This window comes from Danio aesculapii, chromosome 14 (assembly GCF_903798145.1).
Source record: "Danio aesculapii chromosome 14, fDanAes4.1, whole genome shotgun sequence".
In the NCBI taxonomy this organism is placed as follows: Eukaryota; Metazoa; Chordata; class Actinopteri; order Cypriniformes; family Danionidae; genus Danio; species Danio aesculapii.
In genome coordinates, this window is record NC_079448.1 from 37,293,706 (window position 1) to 37,316,446 (window position 22,741).

Sequence of the window (22,741 nt, forward strand, 5' to 3'; positions counted from 1 at the left end):
CCAAACAAAATCCATCCTCCCCACGACCTACCTTGGTGACAGGCGGGACTGAGCCAGTGCAAACAGTGATAATGTCTGCTTGTCTCCACTAAAAATGACTTCTGCAGACATTGTGTGATGTTCTGAATATTTTTAATATTTTCTGCAGTAGATAGATGTAAGTGGCTCTCTGTATTTTGGTTTTGGTAACAAAAGCAAAAGATTCTGTAAAAGCAGAAGGAAAGTGATATGTGTATGTCTCCATTTTGGTGCTTTGCAACAGCTGTATACACAACAGCAGCTTGATGACGCAAGCGTAACAGTGTGCAGAAGTAAAAAGTAAAAAAAAAAAACTGTGTGAACACAAAGCAGCTGAGAAGGTGGCAAGGGGGGACAATCGAACTTGGGTTCGGTCCAAGCAGTTGAACCAAGTGTGAAAGCACCTTAAATAATGAATCCAGACCAATTTCAGGTGGTCTCTTAATTTTTTCATAGCAATATATTCAGTTCTATCCCACTGCAATTCCTATCTTGTATATCATTTTTTCGTATCTTCATTCGTACAATGTCGTACAATTTGCTTATTCCCCAATAATGGTTAGGTTTAGGGGTGGAGTTTGGTGCCACGCCTCCTTTAAAAATGTACACTTTCATATTAGAAATTTGTACGAATTAGCCACTAAACTCGCAAATGTCTTTTCATGATGTTCATTGTATACAACAGCCTCTGTCTGAATCCTTTCTTTTATTCTTTCTAACAGCTACTCCTTGCATTAAGGCCATCAGTCCCAGTGAAGGCTGGACGACAGGGGGTGCAACAGTCATCATTATTGGTGATAACTTCTTTGATGGCCTACAAGTCATCTTTGGCACCATGCTGGTCTGGAGTGAGGTTGGTTACCTTTCTATTCAAGTTGCAAAATGTGAAGCCAAAGAAGCCATTGCTTTTGTAAAAAAAAAAACAACAGAGATTTGAGAATCTTGATCAGGGTCAATCTTAATTTGAATACCCAATTTAAGTGCTTGAGGTGTACTATGTGTATGTAAAGTGTAATATAGTTTTTGAGACTGTAAAAGTCAGTTTCAAATGCATAATAAATGAAGTTACTGACTTGATAAACAAGTTGTCAATAATTTCAGTCTTCCTGAGCAATTGCAAATAGGTTTGTAAGACATTTGCATAATGCCTGCCTATGGCCTTTATTGGCAAGCAGTGTTTACTTTGACCCTCAAACATGGTACTGTAGCTGAAGCATGTTGAGAAGATGACATTTTAGGCTCTAAGAAAGAGACCGGATGTCAGGGTTCATACAGGTCATGGAATTTCTGAAATATCATGTCATTTAATAAGGTCTGTCCCAGATATTGAAAGTATATATTCTAATGGAATGTATATATTTTTGACATAAGTCATGGAATATCAGGATTTTTTGTTTTTTTTTACTTCCCATTCAGCTAAATTTATTACATTGTTTCACAAGTGTCTCCCGATTGTTATGGTTAGGTTTTTTGTCACTGCTATTTTATTCCTTTCCCCCTTGTCAGCCAGCAATCAAATGCATTCACCTCACCTGGCTGTACCTGTTAAAATACTGTCACTGGCTGTTTTTTGTCTGCTCAGTGCTCAACCAGACCCTCCTGGATTTTGCACGAAAAAAGTCTGATTATTGCAGCTTAAAATGACTCATTTTGCAGCAAACTTTATTAAAATTTGCAGCAAAATTTCAGTATTTTGTGTGTTGTTTTGCTGTGACCATACACAGATTTACATTTACTTCAGCTCTTGACTTTTTTACCTCAAAACCATTGGTTTCTTCAATTAAAAAGAGCGCTGAAAAGCAACAAGAGAAAGCATTTTAACTTTTTCAAGCCTACACCTTTAATACATAAATGACTAAATGGTCAAATTGAAATTTCTCCAATAGCATCAAATGTTAGCGATCAACACAATGAATATTGTATATATTCTAAATATAATGAATGTTTATTCATTGTATTTCATGAAAATTCCAGCCGATTTGAATGTTATCACTCGATTGAAATGACGTTATCAGTGGTTATCAGCTGATAGATATGGCCCAGTGGGGGCCTTCTGCGCCTACTAGTAGGCTCAGAATGATGTTATCATTCATCCACATGGTTAATCAGCTATAGATCACATACTGCTGCGGCCCGGAAGTTAATGAGAATTATTTGTATTTTTAAATTATTATTAAATTTCCCATTAATTGTATTTTATTAACGTCTACCCATACCCCAACCGTCACAGTAATGTAAAAACAGATCTGGATCTTTAGTCTTTTCTATTAGTATAGCTGATTAACCATGTGGATGGATGATAACAGCCTTTTGAGCCTACTAGTAGGTGCAGTAGGCCCCTACTGGCCCATATCTATCAACTGATAATGGCCATTCAATCGAGTGATAATGTTCAAAGCTGGTGCAAATTCAGATTTTTGTCTGTAAAAATCAGACTTAGAGTTGCAACCCTGAGATCTTTAAACCATTTCAGACATTGTAAGAAAATAGTGTGATGCTTTAATGTGTGTCATGAGCAAAATAAAAGGTTTTAGAGCTTGGATGGGTCTAAATATTTATGCAAGCTAATTAACGATATGTATGATATGGGAGAAGCATTTAAAATCCACTTGGCTCCCAAATCTTGCAAGGCACGTGCCAGTTTGAATTTGAGTCCTCATTTTTTTGGTCAGCCAGTCTGTCTGTTTTCCCGTCTGTCCATCTGTTTTGGTCTTTTACTCACTCGGTTTTCGCGCTGCTTGAGAAGAGCTACATGAAAGAGGTAATTCTATAAAAAGCCTCTCATTGACAATGCCATATTTATCTGAGAGGTGAGAAGAGCAGTGGCTGGCATATGAAAGCGCAGCTAAGTGAGCAATGAAAGGGACAGTTTAAAGCCATGTAAAGCAGCACCAGTGCTTCTGGCTTTGAATATGACAGAGCGTTCGCAGGGAAACTGAGCGCTCGCAGCTGCTTTGTAGTCGCGCAGCTCCTGTTCAAAAGGCATTGAGGAGAGTTTCACAAACACCGTAAGCAGTCAAATCATAGTCTAATCAGAGAACAAAACAATGCTGTTTAATGGCTCAGCTAGTATTTTTGCAGGTAGACGGGGGTAACCTAAATACATGTTTTTAAACATCGTGATGCAAGTATACTAGCACAAGTGTCAGAAAATGCAGATGCCAGAAAATGTGAACAGAATTTTGATTATGTAATGACTTGGACCGTTTGTCCTTCCAGCTGACAAGAAGCTTTATTGGCTGGCATGATTTGTGTCACCATATGGAGCTAACAGAAAAGGTCATTTCTGACTGCAGTACTGACCAATGACCTCTTATTACTATAGGATAACATTGCAGGATAACATCAATATATGATATATAGAATGTATTGTGGGCCATGTTCAGAATAGGAAAATCTAGTGCTGAATGGTGTCTACTATTCTCTCAAAAAACATTCAACAGTAACCAAGTACACTCACCGGCCACTTTATCGGGTACACCTGTCCAACTGCTAGTTAATGCAAATTTCTAAACAGCCAATCACATGGCAGCAGCTCAATGCATTTAGGCATTTAGGCATGTTCAAAGCAATCTGCTGCAGTTCAAATCAAGCATCAGAATGGGTAATGAAGGTGATTTAAGTGACTTTGAACATGGCATGGTTGTTGGTGCCAGAGGGGCTGGTCTGAGTATTTCAGAAACTGCTGATCTACTGGGATTTTCATGCACAACCATCTCTAGGGTTTACAGAGAATGGTCCGAAAAAGAAAATATCCAGTGAAGCGGCAATTTCTTCATCTCAGACTGGTTTCTCGAACAGGACAATGAGTTCACTGTACTCAATTGGCCTCCACAGTCACCAGATCTCATTCAAGAAGAGCACCTTTGGGATGTGGTGGAATGGGCGATTCACATCATGACAATCTGCAGCAACTGCGTAATGTTTTCATGTAATTATGGACCAGATCCTCTGAGGAATATTTCCAGTACCTTGTTGAATTATTGTCACAAAGGATTAAGGCAGTTCTAAAGGCAAAAGTGAGTCCAATCCGGTACTAGTAAGGTGTCCATAATAAAGTGGCCGGCGAGTGTATATTGTTGTCACATGACCTTATGTAGAAATTTGAATGGTTATATAAACAGCATACATTGGTGATAAATTGAATGTTGATGTTGGAGAATTCTATTCAGATTGTTGCTTTAACTGTTGATTGATTCTACATTCATTAGTAGATTTTGACTTTTTTTGTGTGTGCATTATAGTATTTTTGTATTAAAAAAGAAAAAAAAATATTATTATTAAGAAGTCCATCTCTGATTTTGCAGAGGCATTTTTTTTATATTTATGTCCTAAAATGACTGAGATTGTGAAGACTTTTCTCAAAACCTATATTTTTTGCTTCTTTTCCTGTGTTTTGCCATGAAAATGCATTTTTTACTTAATTTCAAGAGCCATTTGATTAAAAACACCCTCAAGGGCCTGATTAACAGTAATATAAGTATTATTCTCAGTGTTAGTATAATATAATGTTAGTAAAATTAGTAAAATGTCTTTTTGAAGTTAAAAAATGACCTCAGAACCTCAGAAAATATTTAAATGATTTATTTTGTTGCATTACTTTTGCTTAATTTTGGCAACAACAACAAAAAAAAAACAATATTTCTTTCCTCTTCCAGCTCATAACCCCTCATGCCATCCGAGTTCAGACTCCTCCGAGACACATTCCCGGGTTGTGGAGGTCACTCTGTCCTACAAGTCAAAGCAGTTCTGCAAAGGTACACCAGGCCGATTTATCTACACAGGTAAGAACAACATTACGCAGCTTTACATTTCCCACACCCAGCCAGCAGTGTAAAAACATCAGATCCTACTCCTTTACAACTGTTCTTGATTTCACATGTGGGCTGTGTAAGTCTGACTTAAGTGTTTCCTGTAGCGAGGCATCCACGCATTGAGGAATCTAACCTATTTCCTGAGCACATGGCTTAATACAAACGGCTGTGCCTCAAACTCCAGGAACATCCTGCAGCCGGCGCAGATAAGGGAAATGTAGGACTTATCTTACAGAGGAAACAGAGGTCACCTGTGATATCTGCTGGCTCGAAAATGAGTTTACTGTACACTCTACATATTGGGAGGCGAGCCAACGAGAAGTAATTAACTTCAGAGTTCCAGAAGGAAGCGAATGATGGAAGCGTGTGATGGAATCTAGCAGTAAAACAACGTGAAATCAGCGGAGGAAGAGGTGAAGAGTTGGTTCGCTGATCTTGCAGCTTTTTTGAGTTTAAATTTAGAGTTTGCAGTCAAAGTACAAGCGCAGCTTTTCTGAAGAGCGTTAAAACGCTGAAGGGAGCAATGTTAAAGGCCTGTCTCATCAATAGGTTTAAACAGTGCACAGCTGTGGGGATTGTTGGCTCAGTAGGTGTCTATGTATATGCCTGTGCATTGGTGGGTGTGAATGAGTGCGCTCGTTGGCTTTATGGCACAGGACTTGGCTTCTTTTCATGGCCCATTCAGCGAGCACATGGGCAGAAATGGAGGGAGGGATTTAGACATTCGCACACAAACACACACACAGCCTTCAAAACAGAGGGCAGATGGTCACCCCCTTTATGGCTGCACTTCTAGATGTGTCCCTTTTGCTAACGTTTCGAGCCCAATAACCATCAAGAATGCTAAATGTGTGCCTTTAATGCAAACTCAACTCTGTTAAAGACTAGAAACTAAATGCAGAGCGGTTACACATCTTTAGCGCTGATCTGATTCCCGCCCTCAGGTTGGCCTTAGCGTTTGAAGTGTTTTAAGCCACCCCTCTTGCCTTTGTGCCTGTGTCCCAGCTACTGCAGTGGGACGTCAGGCTGTGTGTCTCTCTCTCTCTCCTGGCTGCAGTTGGCACCTGTGCCTTGCCCAGTTGCCAGTGGGTACTAATCATAGAGTATTGGCAAAGCTATGTGGCAGCTGGCAGTGGAATTACACATGGGGCATCTGGCACCTCTAATCAACTTCTGTCAGGCAGAGGAGATGGAGACCTAATTAAATCAATGGTGCACTGATGCCGCTGCGCTCAAACACCACACAGCCATGCGGAAAGCCTGAACCGTATACCTGGTGAGCGTTCCTCGCTGCCATGGTAAAAACGTTTTACTTTGAATCCATGTTTCTCACAAGTATATGTGTAGCTTGAATGTGATTGTTTTTTACAATTACATTGGGAGGCTGATTGTATTTGACACTGTTGCGACTCAAGTGAAAGACCTGTGTTTTGGCTTTGACTTCGCTTTGATTATGTACCCAGCAGCCACTCGGTTAATGGATTCCTCAAAGGCCTCTTATTTCAGAAGTCTCAGATTCTCTAGGATTCTTGGCAAATGCTCGTGTGAACTGTGCCTCTGGCTCGCCAGCAGTTTGTAGTTAAAGGGATAGCTCACCCAAACATGAACTCATTGTTTTCTCACCATCATGATGCTTCAAAATTGCATGACTTTCTTCGGAAATCAAAAAGAAACATGTTTGAGAAATGTAATAGATAGGTTTTGTTTTCTTATTCTTCATGTGATTACAATAAATGAAGACTGAACCATCAAAATAAAAAGCTTTTCTTGCTTCTTAAGGTTAGCAACTGCTGTGCCAAACATGTACAATGATGCTGCATCCAAAATGTTAAACTTCCCTGCTATACAGTAGGTGAAAAACAGCATGTAATTAAAAAAACCTCAGAAACATGAATTAATTAACTACAATTTGGCTAGTGGACTTTTAAATAAGTATATATATAAATTAAAAACCGACAGACATTCTTATATGCACTGTTGAAAACAAAAGTAATAGAATGAGTTGTGTTCACATTAATTTTCTATGCATATGTAAGACAAAAGCCATATGAGAGCCTCAGATCACATTTATAGCAGCTTAAGGAAAAACAACAATACATTCTACAAAGTTAATGTTTCTATGAAACCACACAATGATTATTAATTGTTAGCCGAAGATTAATTTTTGTAGTTTTTGGATGAAAAAGCTGATATCACTAAATGTAACAATATTTATTTTTAGTGGTTTGACTAGGCACTGGGAAACACCCATACACTCTCATTCACACACATACACTACAGCCAATTTAGTTTGTTCACTTCACCTACAGTATAGCGCATGTCTTTGGACTGTGGGGGAAACCGTAGCCCCTGAGAAAACCCACACGAACACTGGGAGAATATGCAAAAAAACAAATCTTGAAAAAGGGTGAAAATGGGTACCCTTTAATTAATCAACTTTACAATTTGGCTAGTGGACTTTTAAGTAAGTATATACAAATTTAAAACTGACTGGAATATGCACTGTTGAAAACAAAGTAATAGAATGAGTTGTGTGTCTTTATTTAAAACATCACATTAATTTTCTAAGCATATGTAATACAAAAGCCATATGAGAGCCTCAGATCACATTTAATGAAAAATAACAATACATTCTTCAAAGTTTATGTTTCTATGAAACCACACAATGATTATTAAATGACGACCAAAGAAAATTTTTTGCAGTTTTCTAATAAAAAAGCTGATATCACTAAATGTAACAGTATTTATAGTGGTATGACTAGGCCCACATGGAATCTGCATGCGCAGAAATCCAGATTTTTAGCCCATCATTGAGTCTTTTTATTTACTTGCACTGTTAACAGTTTCCTGTAGAATCTACAGTAACTTACTGTAAATCAATTACGGCAAAAATACTGCGCTTACATTTATAGTAACTTGCAGCAGTTTGCCCGTGACTTACTGTAAAACAATTAACAAACAAAATAATAAACTGCATATACATTCACAGTAACTTACTGACAGTAGTTTGCCCGTGACTTACTGTAAACAATTGCTGCAAATATACTGTATTTACATTTACATTAAATTACTCTCAGCAGTTTGCCCGTGACTTACTGTAAATCAATTGCTGCAAAAATACTGTATTTACAGTTACAGTACCATTTATCTTGCTGTATATGTCTTTTCAGTATTGTATATATTCACTGTAAAATATACAGTAATTTTCACAATGCAGTTTTAAATAACAGTAACATACTGCATAACTTTCCTACAGTAAAAAAACAGTTCATATTACAGCTAAATACTGTGTAAATTACAGAAATCATTAACATTGTGTGTAAATGTATATTTATTCAGTTTTCAAATTAATTTGAGTAATAATATTGACTAATATGAAAATGTTCATATAATTTATTTACAATAAAATCTACAAATAATATGTTCTGTCTTTTAGTAGATCGATTATATGAAAGACTTACTTTGTTTACCTAATAAGTGGATCTAATTGTATTTACATTGTAAACAGTAAATAAAAGTTATAAAGGTGTTATTTTAAATTTCATATATTAAGTTTTTAGTTACGATACTCCAAAAATCATTCAGCATAAATACGCAGAATGTTTACGTAATTCTGTGCAGAACTAGCAAAAAATATCGACAGATTCTGTCTGGCCTTAGGTGTGACTTAGGAGGTACAGTAGCTAAGGTTTTTTTTCCAGTGTAGCTTTCACACTAACAAGCTCCATTTTCCCCTCTACTATCTACTGCATCCCATCATCACGGCGACCCATTGGGACGTGGGGGGAGGGTGGGGGCCGAGGATAGGGTGCATTTCTGGAATGCTGAAGTTGAAGCACTATCACAACCCAAGCTTTAATGAGGAAGACCCAGTCAAAGTGATCTCACCCACAGTTCCTGGGCCCCTGCAATTAAACATCCAGAAGCTCTCTGCAATTATATTTATCATCAGAAACAATTAAACACTCACCGCCTGGGACATTACCCATCCTGCATGGCACTCGGCAGATAAGAGGGATGAATCATGCCTCCCGACTTTCTCTCCCTCTCCCTCCCTTTCAATTCATCTGCAACAAATGCATTTCCATGTTTGGTTGTGTATTACTTCTCACCAGATTGCCATGTTTGCATCATTCGTCAAAGGGGTTTTCCGTCTGTTTTTGGGGGAAAGAGGCAGAGTTATAATGCTATCTGCCAGTGAGCGCATGTGAAACCCTGTGCGACCGATAGATTGGAGGTGTTGATGAATCGCTCCAAATGTTCAGCAGGCAATTCGTTGCTGCTCAGTATGCAGGCCAGTGGGCTGAACGGCACCCATCAGGCCTGATATTAAAAGACTCTGCTCCATCACATTAAAGCGAGCTCTCTACGCCTGCCCAATGATTAAGTCCATGGGAAGCATTTGTCACTTTAGTTGAGGAAAAGCTAGGCTTCAGATCATGCGTGCATTCGCGCGGCGTGTCTTTTGATGCAAATGCATGTACATTGGGGTCCAGAGTTCTGAGACCACAAGGGAAACAGATTCTGTTTGATATGAAATGATTAATGATTTGTGGATAAAGTTAAAGAAGAATGACTTTCAGAACGTTTGTAGTATTTGCATTAATGCAGGTGAGCTGTATGAAGCTGTACGAACAGGGGCGTAGCAACTGGGGGGGGACGGGGGATACGTCCCCCGCACTTTTAGAGACTGACCATTTAGAAACAGGTGATTAAGAATGTATATATATATAGTAGTGTCAATTTTTCAGTATTACCGCAAACTGTATATCTAATCTTTTTTTATTTGCATAGACTGCATCAGATCATGCATCCAATGTACATAACTGGGTGGGGAAGGATTTTTCCAGTTCAGTGTTATAAGCCTTTTAGCAATTATTAAACAGAAGACGAGTGTTTTTGATTGTGTAGATGACAAGGAAAATTTTGTAGGGTTAAGTCCAAATAATGCTACTAGAGGGCATGGCTCAATATCTAAAAGAAAGCATTCAGAAATTGATTTAAACATTGCTTAGCGCTGGACAAAGCCAGAAAGTATTAAAAAGTGTGTATGGAGCTTATTGACACTGATCACAAGTTTGATCAAAACCAGGGTTCATATTTTTGCCTTAGTCCAATATACTCTATGCAATAACTTGAATTGCATAGGGGATAATGCATCTTTACTTAATGGTTAATCATTTCTTTCTCTCAAAAAAAAAGTGCATATAATAATTTCTTTAATTTCAGATGTAAATTCTCAATTTATTTCCATATAAGATATTTTAAAAGCATGCAGACTGTTTAACACAAAGCACATCTGATGTGTTGTACAGTCGCCGACTTATTTATTCTGAGCACTAGATTTGGCCGAGGCTTTCATCTTGAGTGGACTGAGCGATGGTTCGATTTTGATAATGAGTCTCTTTAATTCTATTGACAAATGGGGTCACACTGGGTGATCAATGATAACCGTTCCAATTAAATTGCTAAACCTCGGCATGGTGGAGATCGTCCCCATAAAGATATAGAGCGATTGGTTTGCTCAACAGCGGGGCGTCTTGAGCGGGCCATTTCACACAGATGTCTCTGTCTTTTAGAAGCTGCTGCTCACCATCAAGAAAAACAAGCCATCCATTTTACGGCCGCAGGTTTCCCAGATATTTTATTTTTTATCTTCACCCCCTTCGTTGTCTTAAAGTGATGCCTTATTTAGCTTGTCGGATTTTCCAAATAAACGCAATCACTGGGTTTATGGAAAAATGGATAAAAATGAGATTGTAAGGTATTGATCCCGGCGAAGGGAGGGCTGAGGAAAAACAGGCCTCATCTATATAGGGAGAGAAATGAAGCAATAATTCAGGCAGGCATCGAACACCCTGCCACTGAGCCTATCGATTCCTATCCGCAGCATATGAGATCACACCTGAATGAAAGAGAGCTCTGGGGAAAACAGCGAGAGAGGGAGCGTAAAACGGAGTCTGCCATTCCCTAACATGTACAGAACATTACCACCCTGACATTAACAGCTCTGTACAAAGCCCACAAGTGCCTGTTAAAAGGTTCTGCTAAAGACCAATTACCCAGCATGCCTTTCTGCTCCGTCAGTCAGCGATACTGTTCTAGCCCTGCAGGTCTATGTGTGGTCAGCTGATTCAATTTACCACCAGCGGCTCAGCGCGAGCATCTGGTCTCAAAAACAGGAAAGCCACAAATACCGTGCTCTTGCCAGTCTAAAAACTGCCGCCCACATTCTGCCCTCAGGCTTCAGTGTGAGATATTAAGTGTGGGATTCGTTTTTTTTTCTGTAAGGTATTTTAAAACGTACTGTTTTGACTGGCTCCATCTGCTTTTGACAGCATTCGTAGTATTGTCTTTTAGTAGTGGCTCGTTCTCCTTTTCTCCTCTCCTTTTCTCTTCACCCCCGCAGGCCTGTAGTTATTATTGTGAAATATGAAGCGATCCGGCTGTGCCTTCATGAAATTTCAATGAGCATTGATCTGTGTGATTGCGAGGAATCCTTCAAGCAGTGGTTGTTGTTCATTTATTTATTTATTGCTGATATGTTTTACTCGTTTTGATCCCATCTTCTGGAGCCGTTGATGGGTAATGCATTTGTAGCTTTGCTTTTTTTTTATGGAAAAATCTGGTTCGTTTCTTGAGAGTTTCTTTGTTCAGCGAATTCAATTGAAGTCCCCTATATTTGCCTATATTGATTATTTTCATTAGATGGAATAGCACGAGATATTCAGCTCTTTTCAATATTGATTTTGCAGATTTTATTTCAGCTCATGACATCATGTGTAACCTTTTCGCTCTTCTTTCCTTCGCGTATGAAATCGGAGAGCCGCAATGAATCCGCGACGACACGAGACCAACTCTATCATAAATGTCGCCTGGTGTTATTTCTGTCGTCAAACCGTTCCATGAGCCCAGAAAGAAATGGAAACCACAGCTTGCGAGTTTCTGGAACTGTAAAAGTAAACAAGTGCATGGACAGTTGAAAGGTGTTTCTCTATAAATATACAGGTCTGCTGCGCATAGTTTGGTAAATAACGTTACAGCGAGACGGACGCAGAGGGTGCGGAAATGAAGAGACTCGAGGGATTTCACTTCCCTGTTTGGTGTAAGCGTATGTCTGACAAAAATATGCTGTTTTGTTCAAACTTACTGACAAAGTTCACTCCATGATCCTGCACATAAGGTGTTTTTTTCTTCTGTGTGTGGTCTCTGGGGTTTTGGGTTTGTTTTTGTGTTTTAACATATATTCTGTAACCCAGTCGTTATCAATTTGATTTGTGACATACAGCAGAATGATAAGGACTTGTGTCCATGTAATGTTTGAATCATTGTTTTTGTTCAGTGGCTGTATAAAATTAGTAGCACCTTACTCCTAACTGTCTCTGAGCGAGTGTGCATTATCGAGTCGCTTGGTGAGAGGATTGTACGCTATGTGGAAATCAATAGCAATGAAGGAGAGTAAACATGTGCAGATGTCTGTAAGTGTGGCAGAGTACAGTTTAGCCTGAGATCAGGGCCATCCATCTCTATATCAGCACATTAACTCAACATCCTCCTCAGAGATGCTTTATATCACGGCCCTCATTACACCAGCACATGGGTCCTCTTGGACAAGACATACTTTAAATGTTCCCTGTCGAGGCCTTCACAAAAGTTCTGCTCCAGTAACCACTTCATTATTCACTCCTAAATGAGTTTAGTGAGGATTTACTCAAGACCTGCACTTTTACAGCTATGTCTGATCATAAAGACGGTATTTTTAATTATAATATCTTTTTTTTCCAACTTTTCTAATGATGTAACCAATAATCTTTTTTTAGCATAGGCTAACCTTATTTCTTTTAAAAACAAATTTAAGATTAAACAAATCTAACAAAACTAGCAACAAATAAATTTGTTTGAGGGATGGTCCACAGTGTATTTTTAAGGCTTGGTTGTTTTTATCAGATTCAAAGTAATGTGTGCTCATGCTTCACTTGTAGAAAATCATGTTATTCTTTCACATATCCTACTTTGATTATATACAGCTAATCAGCTAACATGAAAACGACTGTCATATTTCCTTGTTCCTCTAAAAAGGCCCGCCCCCAAGAGGCTCTGATTGGTCTGCTAACATAATGTGCTGTGATTCACGGATCGGCTCCACGTCACTCCCCTACAAGTTTGTGCTTTTGCGTTGTGTAAACAGTCCAGTCAGAGCAGCTGTTAGCAGCATTGGCTGCCTGAACTAGACAGAAATGCTGCTCTCTAAAATAAAATCTGACAAGTGTCTTTCCCATATATTCAAAATACGCATGTGTAAGTAATATTAAACCTTCACATATTTTTTGCGAATTTGTTATTTGAGATGTAGAATGCACGGAAAGCAGTAGCATAGAGAGACACTGCACATGCTGTTGAAGATTGTGGTTGTTTACAGAGGTTTTACTAATAAATATAAATTGTAGCTAAATTGTTAGCAGTGCCAAACAGCATTTCCCATTGTTTACATCCTTGTTTACGTCCTCGCTACAACATACTGTTAACGCCAGAAACTATGCCTGTAGTTGATCAATTTTAAATAAAAATACAGGTTGTGGCTCACAATCCACAGCTTCGTCGGTTACAGGAGATTTTAACCAAATCCAGCACTGAACTGCGAGGGATTCTGGAAGTTATCCTTTGTCAAATGCTAGCGCTATATCTTTTTTTTTAATAACTCTCTGTACCATAATTAAAATAAAATTTTAAGCACTTCTCTCTTTGTGATGTGTCCTTTGGAAGCCCAAATACAGAATTAGAGCAAGCTCTGTGAAAATAGCAGTGTTTGGACGGCATTTAGCTTTCTCTGCTTTAACATTACAGCGCCTCTGGCCACACCCTTCACTGAGCAGGGTGTGTGCGCGAGGTGAATGCTCGTATCCAGAAGCCCTTGTGATCTCACTAGCCCATATGTATTTTTTTTATAGTCCCCAAATTTTGTTCGCTGTAGGCTTTGCTAAGCTAACTCTGTAAAAGCCAAGGTCTCCCTTTGCATTGAACTTTGAGCGTATTACATTCAGAGATGTTATTTATGTTCAGACAGCTAGATTACACATCAACTAAAGTTTAAAATATGATATCGTAATAGACCACCCCTTTAATAGAGTTCTAAAGAATCATGCTACACTGGAACACAGATTAATGACAATTTAGCTTTAATGTTGTTTTAAATTGTAATAATGTTTCACAAGATTACTCTTTTTACTGTATTTTGTATCAATTAAATGCAGCCTTTTGTGACTTTTTTGTTTAAGAATCATAACCTCAAACCTCCTACACTGTAGTTCATTGTTTTCTGATCATTGTGACATATTGTCATAAAAGACACACTTGATTTTAAGATACAATTTTCCTTGTTAACAAACCATCAATGTTTTTTCCTCAAACTCATAATTTGCTTCTAATAAATAGTCATTAAGGTATTAGTTAGGTTTTTGGTATTAGTTAGGATCAGAGATGTAGAATAAGTATGTTATAAGTACAAATAAACAGTAAAAATCTTAATAATAGACAGCGAATAAGACACCAAGGAATAGTGAGGATTGTTAATGAAATATTTCAACCAAAAATTAAAATGATGTCATCCTTTACTCTTCTTTTACTTGTCACAAACCTATTTGACTTACTTTTTCCTGTACTTTTTCCAAGAAATTTTGAAGAAAGCTGAAAACCATTGACTTCCATAGTGGGGAAAACAAATAATATGGAAATTAGGGGGTTTTCAGCTTTTGTGTTCAACAGAAGAAAAAAATTCAAAGGTTTATAACCACTTGAGGGTGAGTAAGTTGTAATGTTGGGGTGAATTTTGCCTTTAAACCAAAGTTTTACCTCCAGATAATCTTCTGTCCATCCATACCTCACAGCTACAGCTTTCTTTTTCATGATTCAATCAACCAAGATTCTTTGACTTTTCACTTTCTCCTATCTGCATGTCAGATCATCTGTAGCACTGCACAACACAATCTTTCATTCAGCCTCCATCTATTCCTTTGCCATCACGCAATGCTGCAATCGGTTTCCCCCAACCCCCATTCATACTCCACTATGGCTGCTTCTGTGCCCTGCACCGGCCCGCACTTCCATATCCCTGTCTCCAAACCACCAGCAGACCTGATTACAGGAAGCCTATTTAGATATGATGTATTGTCAGCCGCGGGGCAGCTTTGAATCATTCTGTCACATTCGACTGTTTTTGTTGTTCTTTCCTTCGCCGATAGCTGTGGTCTGTTCTCCATCATGCTCCAGGATTGTTTTAACTGTTTTTCCCCCTCATCTTGCTCTTTAAGTAAACAGCCAGTCAATCACAGAGCGACTGTGCATCCAGGCACTCGTAGCGGCAGAGAGAGTCGAGGTTAATGCTAGCGCTCAATCAGAGAGTCATTGAGCCCTGCATGAAGTCTGCTGTTATTAGCCAATGTCAACCTGTTTTTAATGAAGTTATGGCTTATTGTAAGAGTAAACATGCATTGTATGGGATTCTGCCTACCTTTTCACGAGTAACTGCTCTCTTTTGGATGTGCAATTCTGGCTTCATGACGAAAACCAGACTAGAGTTTACATGTTCATATAAAAGGTAGATCCCACCTGCCGATAGATGAATGGATGGATAGATGGATGGATGAATGAGTGAATGAATGAATGAATGGATGGATGGATGGATGGATGGATGGATGGATGGATAGAGAGAGAGAGGGAGGAAGGGATGGATGGATGGATGGATAGATAGATAGATAGATAGATAGATAGATAGATAGATAGATAGATAGATAGATAGATAGATAGATAGATAGATAGATAGATAGATAGATAGATAGATAGATAGATAGATAGATGGATGGATGGATGGATGGATGGATGGATGGATGGATGGATGGATGGATATAGTTGGATTGATAGATATGTAGATAGATAGATAGATAGATAGATAGATAGATAGATAGATAGATAGATAGATAGATAGATAGACGGATAGACAGATAGACAGATAGATAGATAGATAGATAGATAGATAGATAGATAGATAGATAGATGGATAGATGGATAGATTGATATACGGATAGATAGATAGATAGATAGATAGATAGATAGATAGATAGATAGATAGATAGATAGATAGATAGATAGACGGACGGACGGACGGACGGACGGACGGACGGACGGACGGACGGACGGACGGACGGACGGACGGACGGACGGACGGACAGACAGACAGATAGATCTTGAGTTGTTGTAACACAGCGTTGCTTCAAATATGAACAAACCCAACCAAGTGTAATTCAAATTTAACTGAAAAAATGAACTGAGATTCATATTTGTCCATATTTGACCCAATGTTGGGCTATGACAACCTATCATTTTTAGAGTGCATATTCAAACCATTAATTGTTGTTTTAATTTGTCAAAATACATCACATTTCTCTTTTTACTGTATTTGATCAAATACTATAAATGCCTGTTAATTCTAGACCTCAGTCAGAGAGTCATTGAGCCCTGCATGAAGTGTGCTGTTATTAGCCAATGTCAACCTCTTGTTTAAGTAAGTTATGGCTTATTGTAAAAGTAAACATGCATTGGTTGGGATTCTGCCTACCTCTTCACAAGTAACGTCTTTCTTTTCAATGCATGATTCTGGCTTCATGTCGAAACCAGACCAGAGTTTGCATGTTCCTGTAAAGCTGTAAATCCCACCTGCTGCTGGATGTTGTATCGAGAGGCATTGATGTACAGTCAGAGCTGCCCTGTTCCCCCAGTGGAGGAGGGCCAGGCTGGGCACAGCTTGTGTTTTGGGCTCCAGGGGTCTGGTTCTGTCTGGGCCCGTGGCCATCTGAATCCACTCCACTGCACTCAGAGGCTGCCCACAGTCTGTCCTCTCAGCTGTGGAGCTGAGGGGCGCTGGGCGAACTCCCTCAGGAAACGTCCAGGCTGCGGCCTACAGGGCAAACAGAAGGGAGGCCGGAAGAGAGAGAGGCTTTTTTTTCTTACCCTTATCTTAAGGAGGACAATTAACTGAGGGCCAGGGGACGCAAGTTCTCAATTGCTATTTTTTGCTGCCCCTCCTCTGTTGTGTTCGAGATTCGACGCTTCGGGCTAAGGAAAAGCGGTCAGTCTATCGAGAGAGAAGAGAGGGGGAAGTGTGCGTGTAAAGAGTGAACAACTGTTAGGGTACTGTTAGACTCTTGGGTATCTAATGTCGCATACCCAAATCATTTTATTACAGTGGTTGAGTATTAGACAGATTTTGGCCTCCTACTAACAAGGGATATATTATATTCATCTAGTGATTCTGTCTGTATAGTTATTTTAGTGTCAGTGTGAATGCAGTCTGAAATATAGGCCTTATTTATGAACAAACTACCATAATAGTACACTTTTAATTATGTCCTATATTGCACATATTTTTTATGAGGATAAAAAATGTACAAAAAGTTAAATAATTACTTTTTAAAATGACAATCAATATACTTGGTGTCAGTCCCTCAAAAAATGTATTTATTTAATTTTATTTTACACGTTGTACATTTTTATTATAATGTTTTTTTCATATTTATGTTATGTAATTTAATTATATTTTTAAGTATTTATTCATTAATTTATTAATTAATTTATTTATTTATTTTTAGATTTAGATTTTATTACATTTTTATTTTATTTAATTTATTATTTATGTATTTGTGTATTTATTATTTATCGTTATATTGTATTTTATTTATTTTTTATTTTATACATCTTTATTACATTTTCATTTAATTTAATAATATTTTTATTTATTTATTTATTTTTAGATTTTTTTTTTATTTTATACATGTGTATTACATTTCTTTTTATATAATTTAATAATATTTTTATTTGACATATTTAATAATTTATTTATATATATATATTTTTTTTCATTTTTTACGTTTATTACATTTTTATTTTATTTTATTATATTTTTATTGTGTTTTATTTTATTTTTATATATATATATATTTTTTTTTTTATTTATTAATTTGATTTCATACAGGTTTATTGCATTTTTATTTTTATTTTATTTTATTTAATTATTTATTCAAATATTTTATTTTATTTTATTTTTGCTTAACTAACAATTTTAGTATTGCACTTCTTAAATTCATTGTATAGATAATAATATAAATAACAATAAATAAATAACAATAAATACTTGTATTGATATCGCCTTAAAAATGACCCTAGAGAAATAGCAGTCATGATATAAGCTCTAAATTATTTTGACAGGACGTGGTTTTGATATTTGTTATCTAATGCACAAATATTCATACATTTTTAACCATATCTTAAATAACCAAATACTTTTGGGGCCACTGTACTGTATGCTGCATATCAAATAGCAGGCGTCTGAGCTGACGTATGTATATCTCTCTGTATATCTCTTACCCTCTCTCAGTGAACCACAGAAGGGCTCTGTATGTGAATGTGCCCCTGAGGGCTGGAGTTTAGTACCACAACAGATAAACACACAAACAAGCTCAGTAGGCCGGTGCTGCAGAAAGACCCATTGTCTCAGTGTGAAAGTCCCGCTCAGGCCTGGGAGGTTAGAAAAACATCAAGCCAAGCACCATGTGGTCCACCCGTGCAGGATGTTTGGGCCTATCACACAGATCAGGTTGCTTTTTCAATATTATCTTATTGCGAGCGTTCGTGAAGCTGTCTGTGGGCCTCCGAGGAGTAGGAGGTGCCGCTCTGCAGAAATGAAAACTTTAATTGAATTATTTGCTCATAACGGAGGTCTATAGATTTGTTTTGCAGATTAAGTGCTGCTTATGTATACATAACAGAGGACGAGGTTGAATCCTGCATTGTTTGTTGATGGAGTTTGTTTGAGGACAGAGCAAATTTGAAAAGGCGCCTTTGGTTTTGTGTTGATCTTAATCGTGATTGTAGATTAAATGATTTGGCTGCTTCTGGTCATCACAAGATCTGTGTCAGTCTCTGTTAGACATTGGTTTAAATAATGTTTTGCTGATGCTTTATGTGTATGTGTTTGAAGGAGTAGGGTTTAACATTATTGTGAACAATTGATCTGGAGCCAATCGCAAAATAGTAATTTATTTAGGAGGCTAATAATATTCACCTTAAGCATTTTTTTAACTGCTTTTGTTAGAGTCAAACTAAAACAGATTAGTCTTTCTCCAAAAGAAAAAATATTATAGGACATACTGTTAAAATATTCTTGCTCCGTTAAAAATTACTCTCACCGGCCACTTTATTAGATACACCTTTCTGGTACCGTGTTGGACCCCCTTTTGCCTTCAGAACGTTCCTAATCCTTCCTAGGTACTGGAACTATTCCTCAGAGATTTTGGTCAATATTAACATGATAGCATCACCCAGTTTTGTCAGTTGCACATCATTCATGATGCGAATCTCCCGTTCCACCTCTTCTGCATACCTCTGTTGTAACGAGTGGTTATTTGAGTTACTGTTGCCTTTCTATCAGCTCGAACCAGTCTGGCCATTCTCCTCTGACCTCTGTCATCAACAAGGCATTTGCACCCTCAAAACTGCTGCTCACTGGATATTTTCTGTTTTTTAGACTATTCTCTGCACACCATTCCCTTTTTTCCTGTGAAAATCCCAGTAGATCGGCAGTTTCTGAAATACTCAGACCAGCCTGTCTGACACCAACAACCATGCTGCGTATAAAGTCACATAAATCATCTTTCTTCCTTATTCTGATGCTGTTTGAACTGCAGCAGATCGTCTTGACCATGTCTACATGGCTAAATGCATTGAGTTGTTGCCATGTGATTGGATGATTAGACATTTGCGTTATCGAGCAGTTGGACAGGTGTTCCTAATAAAGTGGCCAGTGAATGTATTTAGGACATAAAAAAAAAAAATCACAGCAGTGCTAATAATTTTGCTTTCAACTGTATATATTTATACAATTTCTTTGTAGAAATATATGTAAGTTTTTATTCTGGTAAGTATAAAAATACAAAAAAAGTAATTTTGACTCTTTGTGAAGTCAGAATTGCAAGATTTCAACTTAATATGATGGGATTTTAAAATAAATACTATTAAAATTAGAAGAAGAGCTTATATAATAACAAGTGTAAATAACAGTTATAAGTAATACTAATGATTTGCGTTATTCAAGATTGCGCCACAAACGCTGACAGTTGAGTGTAACGTGTACTGAACCTAGTTTATTTTGCCTGACACACAAGCGAGGTTTTGATTACAGTTAAACTACAGCATTTGCTTCGGAGTTGAATCTTTCACAAATCTCATTGCTCACAACCACTTTGCGAAGCTGTCCATGAAGGTTGTGCCTTTGCACCGGCTGCAAAAATAGACAGGATCCATTCACACAAACTGCTCAAGTGTTGTTTTATTCATAAAGCGGTGCCTTGTGGTTGCAAACTGCTAAAGCATAGTGGGAATTGAGACAGATATTTTGGCAGCTAGTTAGGAAACATAATATTCGATACTTTAGTTATCATTTTATTGCTTTCTGCTTTGTGTTTTTTGCAACTGCACTGAGGCCTGAAGGAAATGACACTTATGTTTTATATACATTTCTTTGTAATGGTAATTGCAGATGGGTGTTGAATTTCCCTGCGGTAACATGCTTGAATTTTCTCTTTCCTGCAGCACTGAATGAACCCACTATTGACTACGGTTTCCAGCGGCTACAGAAGGTGATCCCTAGACACCCGGGCGACCCTGAGCGCTTACCAAAGGTCAGCTCTCTTACATGACGCAACTATTATGCTATTTTTCAACATCAAGTCAGCATTGACCCTATTTAATACTCATTTCCAGAATTATTGTCAACCGTTCATTGGTGCGTTATTCCTAAGAGTGTCCTTTGAAGCAACTGTTGTTTCCATCCAGTGAGTCAAAGAGAACAAATTGTCCCTTCCTGATAAACTGCTAAAGTGGGCCCTTTTTTCTTATATAATAAATTACTTGTGTTCCTCAGAAGATGAAGACAAAACTCAATGAACACGATGTGGTTTTCAGATATGCAAGAACGATCTTAGTGAGTTAATAGCCAGCAGCTAGCTCTCTGCAACTCTCACATGGTCACCCACTGAATCTAAACAGGGCTGTGCCCGGTCAGTACCTGGATGAAAGACCACATGGGAAAGCTAGGTTGCTGCCGAAAGTAGTTATAGTGAGGCCAGCAGGGGGCGCTCAATCTACGGTCTGTGTTGGTTCTAACGCCCCAGTATATCCATGGGGCCTCTATACTGCTCAGTGAGCGCCGTCTTTCGGTTGAGACGTTAAACTGAGGCCACGACTCTCTGTGGTCTTTAAAAATCCCAGGATGTCCTTCTAAAAAGAGTAGGGGTTTAACCCCGGCATCCTGGCCAAACTTGCCCACTGGCCTCTGTCCATCATGGCGTCCTAACCATCCTCATATCATAATTGGCTGTGTGTGTGGTGTGCGGTCTGGCGCAATATGGCTGTCATCCAGGTGGATGCTGCACACTGGTGGTGGATGAGGAGATTCTCCCCCAATGTGTAAAGCGCTTCGAGAGTCCAGAAAAGCACTATATAAATGTAAGGAATTATTATTATTATTATTATTATTATTATTATTATTATTATTATTATTATTATTATTATTATTATTAAAAATCCGTTAACCTAAATGGTTTGGTATTAACGGATTTTAGAATGACCGAAACAACATTTTAGATGTTTTACAATGTGGTCGGTTTCGCGGTTTGTCCATTATACTATCCCATTTTGTTATGACATGATCTGTTAAGACAAATCACATGACTTTTTGATGCACCAGGCTAGAATTTATTTGGTAAATGTGTGTGAAATGCACTTTTCTTTCTTGGCGGATAAAAAGTTAGTGTTGTTTATGCTCAGTTTTTAATGCGCATTTTCAAAATGTATGCGCATCTTGGCATTTCCATTTAGCTTTTTTTTTTTTTAAATGTGGATGGAAACATAGCTATTGACATTTTATTCAAGGATCAAAGTTTGGGATAGGACAGGGATCATAGTTTGAAGGAAAAGGTTAAATACAACTTGGATGGCCTGGTTAAAATAAAAATAATTGCTAATTTTTCATATTTTGGGGGTGAACTATTGCTTTAACTGGTATTTAAGCACTGTTAAATCAATTATGATACATTGATCTCCCAGTTTTTACAAGTCACTCAATTTCCAAATTATCTGTCCAATTTAGATATTTTAAATATTGTGTTTCACTGAAAAATACTTCACATTGTAAAACTAAAATGTTTAATGGTGATTTATTTCACTGCTTACCTTTTATTTTATAATCAACATAAACAACATAATTATTATTACCAACATAGACATACTTACTCTTACTTAGTCCCTTTTATATCGAAGTTGATAATTAGCCACACCATATTGGTGTTTCGTAACATCTAGTTTTTTATGAGGTGGGTTATTAGCCCAACGCTCAACCCCCAACCTGGATCACAAGGACATACACACATACATTGCGGACAATTCAGCTTACCCAGTTCACCTACAGCACATGTCTTTGGACTGTGGGGGAAACCGGAGTAGCCAGAGGAAACCCACACTAACACAAGGAGAACATGCAAACTCCACACAGAAATGCTAACTGTCCCAGCCGGGACTTGAACCAGCAACCTTCTTGCTATGAGGCGACAGCGCTATCCACTGCACTACTGTGTTGCCACCAACATAAAAATACTGCTCCAGTTTTCTAAGCTAAAATATATAGTGTGGTTATTTAATCCATTCATCACAGACTTCTTCAGTTCAACGATTGCATACTGTATACTCAGTTCCCCCATGTGGTTGTGTTGGGTTTTCTCAGTGAAAAGAGCCTGGTTGTGGACCCAGTTGGGTGTTATTCTCTCTCCATGTGTGGTTCTTAGGAGAGGCAGGCCAAGTAAATG

At 37.9% G+C, this 22,741-nt stretch overlaps 1 protein-coding gene across 1 annotated transcript in view; it reads left to right on the forward strand.

Annotated features, from left to right (window-relative positions):
• The window catches only part of ebf1a (EBF transcription factor 1a), a 217,819-nt gene that overhangs the window by 156,767 nt on the left and 38,311 nt on the right, over positions 1-22,741 (forward strand). Inside the window, 4 exon segments of the mRNA XM_056471881.1 lie at positions 741-871; positions 4,677-4,728; positions 4,731-4,802; positions 20,472-20,560. Coding sequence (XP_056327856.1) covers positions 741-871; positions 4,677-4,728; positions 4,731-4,802; positions 20,472-20,560 — 344 coding nt within the window.